The sequence below is a fragment of the Schistocerca americana genome, chromosome 2, assembly GCF_021461395.2.
Source record: "Schistocerca americana isolate TAMUIC-IGC-003095 chromosome 2, iqSchAmer2.1, whole genome shotgun sequence".
In the NCBI taxonomy this organism is placed as follows: domain Eukaryota; kingdom Metazoa; phylum Arthropoda; class Insecta; order Orthoptera; family Acrididae; genus Schistocerca; species Schistocerca americana.
In genome coordinates this window covers 649543789-649554386 of record NC_060120.1, presented here as the reverse complement: position 1 = coordinate 649554386, position 10598 = coordinate 649543789, and the positions used below count along the sequence as shown (strand labels likewise).

The 10598-nt window shown below is 41.9% G+C and overlaps 1 protein-coding gene across 1 annotated transcript in view; it reads right to left on the bottom strand.

Moving 5' to 3' along the window:
* Window positions 1–207: 207 nt before the first annotated feature.
* LOC124595644 overlaps window positions 208–10598 on the bottom strand; it is a 31073-nt gene continuing 20682 nt past the window's right edge. Inside the window, exon 3 of the mRNA XM_047134477.1 lies at window positions 208–1140. Coding sequence (XP_046990433.1) covers window positions 841–1140 — 300 coding nt within the window. The 3' untranslated portion in view covers window positions 208–840. The remainder of the gene's footprint in view (window positions 1141–10598) is intronic.

Sequence of the window (10598 nt, the reverse complement as noted above, 5' to 3'; positions counted from 1 at the left end):
CTGTGTTAATTGTAGGACACCAATACCAAGTAACTGTGCGTAAAGTGTTTGTTGAACTCGTGTGATATGGTTTACTCCCTGGTTCAAGTACTGTTGCAGTCCATTAATAATTTCTGACTGCAAACAATTTTGTAATGGTGAAACACACCAATCCTTTGTACACTGTATTTTTCTTACTTCATAATATTTATTTAACAAGAAAATAATTACAATCCTTATATTTTCACGTTTTAAACATGTTCACCTTAAAATATTCATAAGAGTCGGTTTTATTTCCACTCCCCTAATTCTGAAATGAATAACTGAGTGTTCGATTACCCCACGATATTAGCAGTGCTAGAAAAATTTCACCGTATTAGTTACGGGTTAAACAACATTGAATGTTCTCCCATTTCTGGTACGTTAGTAAGTTTCTTATCTAAGCCTCATTTTCTTTAGTCTTTTGTGATTCGCAATTTTCAGTGTTCAGCACCCAAACTTTTTGAACAGAAACGTGCATTTCTATGACCTCACCTCACCAGACCACAAGACGTGATGTAACACTCAAATTTCATCAGCTGATTGACTCACAGGGACGGAAATGCATTGTCCAACGTTCTTTTAAAGCACCAAAATTTGTGACAGGAGGGGTCGGTTTGGTGCTCCTCACGTATTCGGTAAAACCACGTCCGCAGCTCTGATTTAAGAATAAAATTAGAGTACATAATAACTGTGCTGCTTCTGCATAGTTAATTTGCATTGTGTATGTTTCGGGTGTCGGTAGGCAGGAATAGGAGACACCTTAACTCGCTGTCTGTCGCGCTGGTGTTCAAAACAGTCCGTCCACAGCGGGTCTGAAGCCTACGATGCGACGGCCCTCCTCACACAGTTGCCCTTTTCCTCCAGCAGTGCCTTGTTTTGCTCCTGCTGGACTGAGTCTGCGGCGGCTTTTTCTTCCTCGCAGGTAGTCTCTCCCGGGGGCGGTTCCAGCATCCATTCCGGGATGGGGTGGTTAAGGAAGAAGACTGTCTGGTCGAAGAGGAAGATGAACGCGGCGATGAAGCCGAGGCCAGCTCGGTCGAGGTCGTGCTTGCACTCCACCACTTGCACCCAGCCGCTCACCGTGTACAGCACCATGCCCGTGCGCGTCCAAACCAGGTCCTGCGAGCGACACACACTATTAGCAGTCTACTACTCGTACACACACACACACACACACACACACACACACTCACACACTCTTGCTTGATTGACCTTCGGCTCTGCCGTCATTGTAAACTTCTCGGAAAACATGTAGCGCTCTCTGTATACCTGCGAACGCGGGTGAGGAGTTAGAAATGAAAAAAATATGCTTTATGAAATTGTAAAAGTAACTTAATTACCCGACAAAGCGAACTGAAGACCTGGCTGGGTGGTAGCACCGTCATGTCTGCGCCCAACAAACTGGAAGATGAGATAGCTGTGGCGTACATTCCCATAGCACTGTCACAACGGGACCAAGTCTTCACGCACCACTGAATGAAATGCCCATTTAGAACAACAACAAAAACAGGACGTACGATAGAGCTTGCCCATGACCGCTTACAGCGCTCAACCGACGGTCATGGGACCATTGCTTTTCACAATATATGTGAATGACCTAGTAGATAGTGTCGGAAGTTCCATGCGGCTTTTCGCGGATGATGCTGTAGTATACAGAGAAGTTGCAGCATTAGAAAATTGCAGCAAAATGCAGGAAGATCTGCAGCGGATAGGCACGTGGTGCAGGGAGTGGCAGCTGACCCTTAGCATAGACAAATGTAATGTATTGCGAATACACAGAAAGAAGGATCCTTTATTGTATGATTATATGATAGCGGAACAGACACTGGTAGCAGTTACTTCTGTAAAATATCTGGGAGTGTGCGTGTGGAACGATTTGAAGCGGAATGATCATATAAAATTTTGGTAAGGCGGGTGCCAGGTTGAGATTCATTGGGAGAGTCCTTATAAAATGTAGTCCATCAACAAAGGAGGTGGCTTACAAAACACTCGTTCGACCTATACTTGAGTATTGCTCATCAGTGTGGGATCCGTACCAGATCGGTCTGACGGAGGAGATAGAGAAGATCCAAAGAAGAGCGGCGCGTTTCGTCACAGGGCTATTTTGTAAGCATGATAGCGTTACGGAGATGTTTAGCGAACTCAAGTGGCAGACTCAGCAAGAGAGGCGCTCTGCATCGCGGTGTAGCATGCTGTTCAGGTTTATAGAGAGTGCGTTTCTGGATGAGGTATCGAATATATTGCTTCCCCCTACTTATACCTCCCGAGGAGATCACGAATGTTAAATTAGAGATATTCGAGCGCGCACGGAGGCTTTCCGGCAGTCGTTCTCCCCGCGAACCATACGCGACTGAAACAGGAAAGGGAGGTAACGACAGTGGCACGTAAAGTGCCCTCCGCCACACACCGTTGGGTGGCTTCTTGCGGAATATAAGTGTAGATGTCGATGTATGCGTAAAACTGACTTTCTTCTGATGTAGCTGCTTTCCTCAGCTGTGTCTCGTGATTCATAGTCTGCTGGTGCAGTCGCGGACAACAATGTCGATTCTCTGTGCGAAACGATGCCAACTGCTTTTATAATTCGGGCCATCTATAAATGACTCAGTCGGTTTCAGAGATCTTTATTTCTCGAGGCATTATATCTACAAATATGACTGCTGCATGATATAACTGCAACAAAGCCAGTTTGCGTTTTGCAGTCTGGAGTTGTTCAAGGAGTGCCCCTCGTTGTGTAGAAGCTGTCTTGTCATTAGTCATCGCAGCAACATTGATGCGGTCTCCCAGCTGTTCCAGTATTCTTGGCAGTGGGGGTACATAAAGACGGTCCTTAATGTATGCCCAGTGGAGAAAGTCACAAATTGGAACGGAAAAAACTGACCGATTAAAACCGATACCGGTATTTTCGTTCTCAATAACTGGTATTGTTTGCTCTCGGTTTTTAACATGAGTGTTTTTATTTTTATTAATAACTGGGTAAAAAAACCGAAATAGCGTTTAGTCATAGCAATAGTGCTAAAAATTTTGTAAACCTTTAAAAAAACGAGTAATTTTTGTTCTTAAAATTTCCATTGTTTTGCAACTTTGCGTTATTAATGAAAGTGACTGAAGCGATCAGTGCTGTTTTAATAAAAATGTCGACAGAAACGAGCAAAGAAACATAGTGCATAAGAATTGGTGCAGCATTGCTGATATAGTAATCTACCTACTGTCACGTGGTGTGTCATGAGACGGCACGTGTGCGAGACTTGCCCCATCTGGTCTATAATACAGCGTTATTCTAAATAATGGACCCATTTTCAAAAATTCGTATGTATTCAAGTACAAGCTTTATAGCAATGAAAAGAGGAAGTTTCAAAGTTTTTGGCGGGTGGGCGGTGATGGTTTCTGAAAACCTTTAAAAAAACAGGCCGCAGAGTTCACGCGGCAATAGGGCCGTCATTCCGTATCACTGTGGGTTGAATGAGAGAGTGGAGCACAAGGTTCTCTGCGTTATTGAGTTCGCGAAAAGTGAGTAGCAAATTGCAGTGCAGCGAGCATTTCGTACCAAATTCGGTATTCAACCACGAACTCGCAAAAGCATTAGCAGTTGGTTTAAGCAATTTAAACAGGCTGGGAATGCGTGCAAAGGAAGCAGCACAGGCCAACCGCGTGTGTCAGAGAATGATGTCCGACGGATTCAAATTGATATCAAACATTATGAAAAAAACTTTGAAACTTCCTCTTTTCGTTGGTATAAAGTTTGTTCATTTTGGATTTGTTCGTGAATAAAGACGAATTGGGTAACAGAAGAGATACTGAATTTAATTGATGAAAGGAGAAAATACAAAAATGCAGTAAGTGAAGCAGGCAAAAAGGAATACAAACGTCTCAAAACTGAGATCGACAGGAAGTGCAAAATGGCTAAGCAGGTATGGCTAGAGGACAAATGTAAGGATGTAGAGGCTTATCTCACGAGGGGTAAGATAGATACTGCCTACAGGAAAATTAAAGAGACCTTTGCAGAAAAGAGAACCACTTGTATGAGTATCAAGAACTCAGATGGAAACCCAGTTCTAAGCAAAGAACGGAAAGCAGAAAGGTGGAAGGAGTATATAGAGGTTCTATACAGGGGCCATGGTCTTGAGGACAATATTATGGAAATGGAAGAAAATGTAGATGAAGATGAAATGGGAGATACGATACTGCGTGAAGAGTTTGACAGACCACTGAAAGACCTGAGTCGAAACAAGGCCCCGGGAGTAGACAACATTCCATTAGAACTACTGATGGCCTTGGGAGAGCAAGTCCTGACAAAACTGTACCATCTGGTGAGCAAGATGTACGAGACAGGCGAAATTCCCTCAGACTTCAAGAAGAATATAATATTTCAAATCCCAAAGAAAGCAGGTGTTGACAGATGTGAAAATTACCGAACTATCAGTTTAATAACTCATAGCTGCAAAATACTAACGCGAATTCTTTACAGACGAATGGAAAAACTGGTAGAAGCCGACCTCCGGGAAGATCAGTTTGGATTCCGTAGAAATGTTGGAACACGTGAGGCCATACTGACCCTACGACTTATCTTAGAAGCTAGATTAAGGAAAGGCAAACCTACGTTTCTAGCATTTGTAGACTTAGAGAAAGCTTTCGACAATGTTGATTGGAATACTCTCTTTCAAATTCTGAAGGTGGCAGGGTAAAATACAGGGAGCGAAAGGCTATTTACAATTTGTACAGAAACCAGGTGGCAGTTATAAGAGTCGACGGTCATGAAAGGGAAGCAGTGGTTGGGAAAAGAGTGAGACAGGGTTGTAGCCTATCCCCGATGTTATTCAATCTGTATATTGAACAAGCAGTGAAGGAAACAAAAGAAAATTTCGGAGTAGGTATTAAAATCCATGGAGAAGAAATAAAAACTTTGAGGTTCGCCGATGACATTGTAATTCTGTCAGAGGCAGCAAAGGACTTGGAAGAGCAGTTGAACGGAATGGACAGTGTCTTGAAAGGAGGGTATAAGATGAACATCAGCAAAAGCAAAACGAGGATAATGGAATGTAGTCGAATTAAGTCGGGTGATGCCGAGGGAATTAGATTAGGAAATGAGACACTTAAAGTAGTAAAGGAGTTTTGCCATTTGGGGAGCAAAATAACTGATGATGGTCGAAGTAGAGAGGATATAAAATGTAGACTGGCAATGGCAAGGAAAGCCTCTCTGAAAAAGAGAAATTTGTTAACATCGAGTATAGATTTAAGTGTCAGGAAGTCATTTCTGAAAGTATTTGTATGGAGTGTAGCCATGTATGGTAGTGAAACATGGACGATAAATAGTTCGGAGAAGAAGAGAATTTCTATTCTCTTCTTCTCCGAACTATTTACAGAAGAATGCTGAAGATTAGATGGGTAGATCACATAACTAATGAGGAGGTATTGAATAGAATTGGGGAGATGAGGAGTTTGTGGCACAACTTGACTAGAAGAAGGGATCGGTTGGTAGGGCATATTCTGAGGCATCAAGGGATCACCAATTTAGTACTGGAGGGCAGCGTGGAGGGTAAAAATCGTAGAGGGAGACCGAGAGATGAAAACGCTAAGCAGATTCAGAAGAATGTAGGCTGCAGCAGGTACTGGGAGATGAAGAAGCTTGCACAGGATAGAGTAGCATGGGGAGCGGCATGAAACCAGTCTCTGGACTGAAGACCACAACAACAACAAAGACGAAGTTTTGAAAACGGGTCCATCATTTAGAATAATCCTGTATATGATGGTTTCACGCTCTCGTCGTTAGACATTAGTTGATTACAGAATGACGCCACCCGTAGTAAATTTGCGACATAATTTAAAACTTAAGACATAATTCATAATTGGCAATATAGTACAAAGTAGCTTATCTGCTGCCTGTGTCTACACAGTATGCCTTCATCTGCTTGTCGCCTGGAAAATGGACAAATAAACACGAAAAAAACAGGGTTCTTGAACTTCAGATTTCACTTATTTGTAATGTGCAAACCGTGATATGATACACGATTACAAAATGATTTTTAGCAGAGTTTCAAATAGTTAGGATAAATAGGAGAATACTGGTGATTTTTTGTAGTAGTCAACCGTTTACCACTTTTCGAGAAAAGCAGCGAACGGTGGACGAACTTAGTTTTCTCTTATTTGCCCATTTTATTTAATGTTGTAATTCTATGTATTTTGAAACTGAGAAAGCCAAAATTTTTTGAGGTTTGTACGATTTCTAAGTTTATTGCAGCAAATAATAGTAATAAAAAAACAGAAATCAGTTATTTCTGAAACCGATTACCTTGGGCGGTTTTAACACACCGGTTAAACTGACGTGAAAAAAACCTAAATAACTGAAAACCAGTTGGTACAAGTGGCTCTGAGCACTATGGAACTTAACATCTGAGGTCATCAGTCCCCTAGAACTTAGAACTACTTCAACCTAACAGACCTAAGTACATCACACACATCCATGCCCGAGGCAGGATTCGAATCTGCGACCGTAGCGGTCGCGCGGTTCCAGACTGTAGCGCCTAGAACCGCTTTGCCACACCGACCGGTGGAAAACCAGTTGTTTCAGTGGAAACCGCCATCCCTAGCCACAAAGCGTTAGCCATTTCATCTTCACCACTATGCCCAATCCAGCGATGCGGAAGTTCGTCGTTTAGATAGCGACGAACATCGATGCTCCCGTGAGGGGTTGCCCCCGCTTGTTTCAAGGTAAAATCCTCGGGATAAGCTATCAGTTGTGGAGACAACAGCAACTACAACATATCAAGGTAACAGATACCCTCCCAGTCTTCTCACAGAAGAAAAACCACCCATACAGCTTCTTCTTTGACGATGCACAGGGAACATTAGCTTTCGGCAAATCTCCTTCATCCGCCACAAATTCATGAGGATGTTCAGTGATCCACACTATCACATTGTACCGATTAACCTTTCCAGATAAATGAAAGGTTGCTTCGTCGCTTCTTAATGTAATACTGACCGTGTTCGCCTTATGCTACCTATACTCAGCGCTACAATGACTGAGTATATTCGCCATACCTAAACTAACGTCAAAATCGACACTAAATGTTCTACGCGCACCTCGAAGCTCGCCCTAGACCTAGAGGGTAACTTACAGTTCACAAGACTTCGGGCACATGTGACGTCATTTTGACGTCACGGTACGGAGATCGCAGTGACTGCTATCGACATTCGTTAGTGTTCGATACTTGACGCTTAGGAGACACCATATTGGATTCCGAAATTGGTTTTCGTATCGTACCTTGCGCATCATGAAAATATGCCGTTTCAAGACAACGGGACGTTGGAGATTTATAAAAACATATCGTTTTTGGTGCGATTTGTTATAATTAAACGTCGCTTAATGACATATCGGCGGTTTTACATGAAATTAATTTACATCACATAAGTCGGCCTTTGAAAATACAGCGTGGTGTAGTGGTAATAAGCATAGAGTTATAAAGTAGCGAACTGACAGGTTCGCATCATGCCATGGGTAAAAATTAGTATTATTGTTATTGTCTTTGCGTTTCTAAAACGTAAAGCACCATGACGGCCAAGGCTTATCGTACACTGGTGGTAGACTACATACACTCCTTCATGATGATCAAGTTTCCGGACGACAGAGGCATCTTTGAGCAAGATGATGTGTCATGTCTCAAGGCCAGGAGTATGAGGGGGGTGGGGGGTGGGGGGGGGGGGGGATCTGCACCGTATAGAACATATCTGGAATGTGATCGAACGTGGCGTCAGACCTCATCGCCCCTCGTCCCCTAATTTACGGGAATTAGGTGACTTGTGTGTGCAGATGTGGTGCCTGCTCCCTCCAGTGATTTACCAAGGTCTCATTGCTTCCATGCCACGAATTGTCGCCGTGTTATCCGTCCCAAAGGTGGCCGTACCGGCTATTAGGTAGGTGGTCACAATGTTCTGGCTGATCAGTGTACGTACGTTCTGTAAATTTCGACGTTACTTACAAATGAGTGCTATTGTCAATAATTTATAAATTAAGCATGAAATCGCAAATATGAATGAATATTCAAAAGACGTTAATCATCTGGTAAAAAAAACTACCACACACAATAAAAAGCATACCAAAATTTTTGAAAGTTAACATCAGTCATCTATGAGCACGAGTATGAAGGAAAAGTTACGAGCTAGTTCTTTCAGGAAACTTCTTTTCCAAAAAATGAAGGTCTTCAATTACAGCACATATTTTATCACCAATATTACGTTTTTCGTCATTTTATTACAACAAATTTTACGATACCGACGCGTTTTCGTCTCGTCGAATTGAAGCAGCCCAACCTTTCAAATTAAAGACCAACACCTGAAACTAGGTTTCAGACTTACGTTGTTCAGACACCTTAATGAACACTGTACAAAGTAAACATTATTACTGCCTGGCTTCAGATTATTGTTTGTCAGTAAATCAGCAAGGTGTCCCACTTTCGGGGGTGATGAAGGGGTGTTTGGAAAAATAGTTGGTTCAATTTTTCAGCAAGTATCGGACTTAGTCCTTGCAGACACTTTAATCCCTCCCTTATCTGCTGCTAGTCCATATGACTGCAAAACTTTAAACATTTATAGACAACGTAACTTCGAAATTAACGGACCCTGCAGTAAAGAAAAAGTATAACCGCCGGTTCTTTGTATTTGAGGTGAATGTTGTTGCTTCGAAAGTCATGTTCGCCTCACGTTTTGTGAACGAACGATCACGAAAGTCGATAGATAGTTCCTTTTCGTCTTCAATAAAGCGTGTGACGTCAAAATGACGTCAAAGTTTGCACGAAGTCTTGCGAACTATATATCACCACACGCTACTGTCAGTCACGGCGGAAAGACGGCATTGGCTGGAGCGTCACGGGGTACACTGCTCCTTCCAACTGCCACTACGCACGTTCTAACGACTCGTACATGGGGGAGGGTCAGATACAAATAATGTAAAACAGTGTTCACTTTTAGAAAAGAAATATGTCATACACAACTGTGACACGAAAATGATGAGCACTATCCACAATCTGGACGATTACAGCACGTGCATACTTTTCAGTTTTTTGGGAGATAAAGAGCAACATTTTCTAGTTTCCAGCGTATTTCTACCCGATACTGTTTGTTCCTCTTTTCTTTTAATCAAGAATCTTCCTGATTGATGATCTAATTTTCTAGGTAATATGAGTATTATATAATCTCCTCTCTATCTCATCACTAACTAGTTGTTTCGCAAGCTTTTTCGTTAACTGAGGCCTCGCTTATTGAGATTTTTCAGGTGCAGCCTGGGAAGAATAAATGTATTATGCTTTTTTATTCCAGTCTCTGGCCACAAATTAATTCTTTAGACCATGACCGGTTTCAGTCTGTAATGACCATCTTCAGATATTTTTAACACCATGTCCTAAAGTGATACGGCCATAATAGCATCGTCAAAACATATAATCAGCATAGCATCGTCACATAGATTTAAAATATGGTGTAGAATAGGCCACATCGTCCACATAGTGATTATTGCCAACTAGCTACTCAATTGTCCATTATGACCGTATCACTTTAGGACATGGTGTAAAAAAGATTTGAAGATGGTCATTACAGACTGAAACCGGTCATCGTCTAAAGAATTCATTTGTGGTCAGAGACCGGAATAAAAAAGCATTTTACGGTATTGGATCACTGTTTGTACACGCGATTATGTCGCAGTTGGTGAATAAATGTATTGACTGCGCTGATGTCCAGAATGCGAAATATGATGCCATGGGCCTACTTCTTGTCCTACGACTAGTACTGTATTCACACATTCTTACCGATAACGTCAACTCCAGATTTTGTACTGTTGTAGAAACCAACAATTTCTGAGTTTTAACTTCTTTATCCTGACCTTGAGAAGCATGTATAGATGACATAAGTTGTACAGCTCTGCCCCTCTTTTGTACATCTGATAGCAGTGCTATATCCTTTGAGGAACCGTAAATGCAACTTACCTCTCTATTCTGGAGGGATAAAAATTATGATGGTATTTCCCGGTGACTCTTTTTTAGTGACTCTTTTTTAGTGACTCTTTTTTAGTGACTCTTTTTTAGTGACTCTTTTTTAGTGACTCTTTTTTTTACCGACCCAATGTATGTCAGTTTCCTTTGCTTCAGGGGTGATCACCAGTTCAACAGATGAAAACGAATTATCAGCCGTGATATTCCTATTTCAGCCATGAATTGGAGAAGACAACCTCAATAATGCTTGAATTGGTTTCTTTAGCTTCCTTTCCTGTTCTGAGAGTGTTATACCATCATAATCCCTTCCACTATATATGTATCTATTTCAAAATAATTATTTTTGGCATCGGTTAAAACCGTAACTTTTAGTTCAAATTTGCGTGGCTTATTACGATGGGTGTTCAATAAGTAACGCAACACGTTTTTTTTTATTTGTTGACCGGTATCGGTTGAAAAAAAGGAGGAATTTGTTGTGGGACGTCATGGAATATTCCCGCTTCAGCCTCCATAGCTTCACGAAGTTCCTGTTGCTGGCGGCGCTATAAGTAGCCGGCGTTCCCCAAGGAAGTGTTACAGGCCCTCTATTGTTCCTGATCT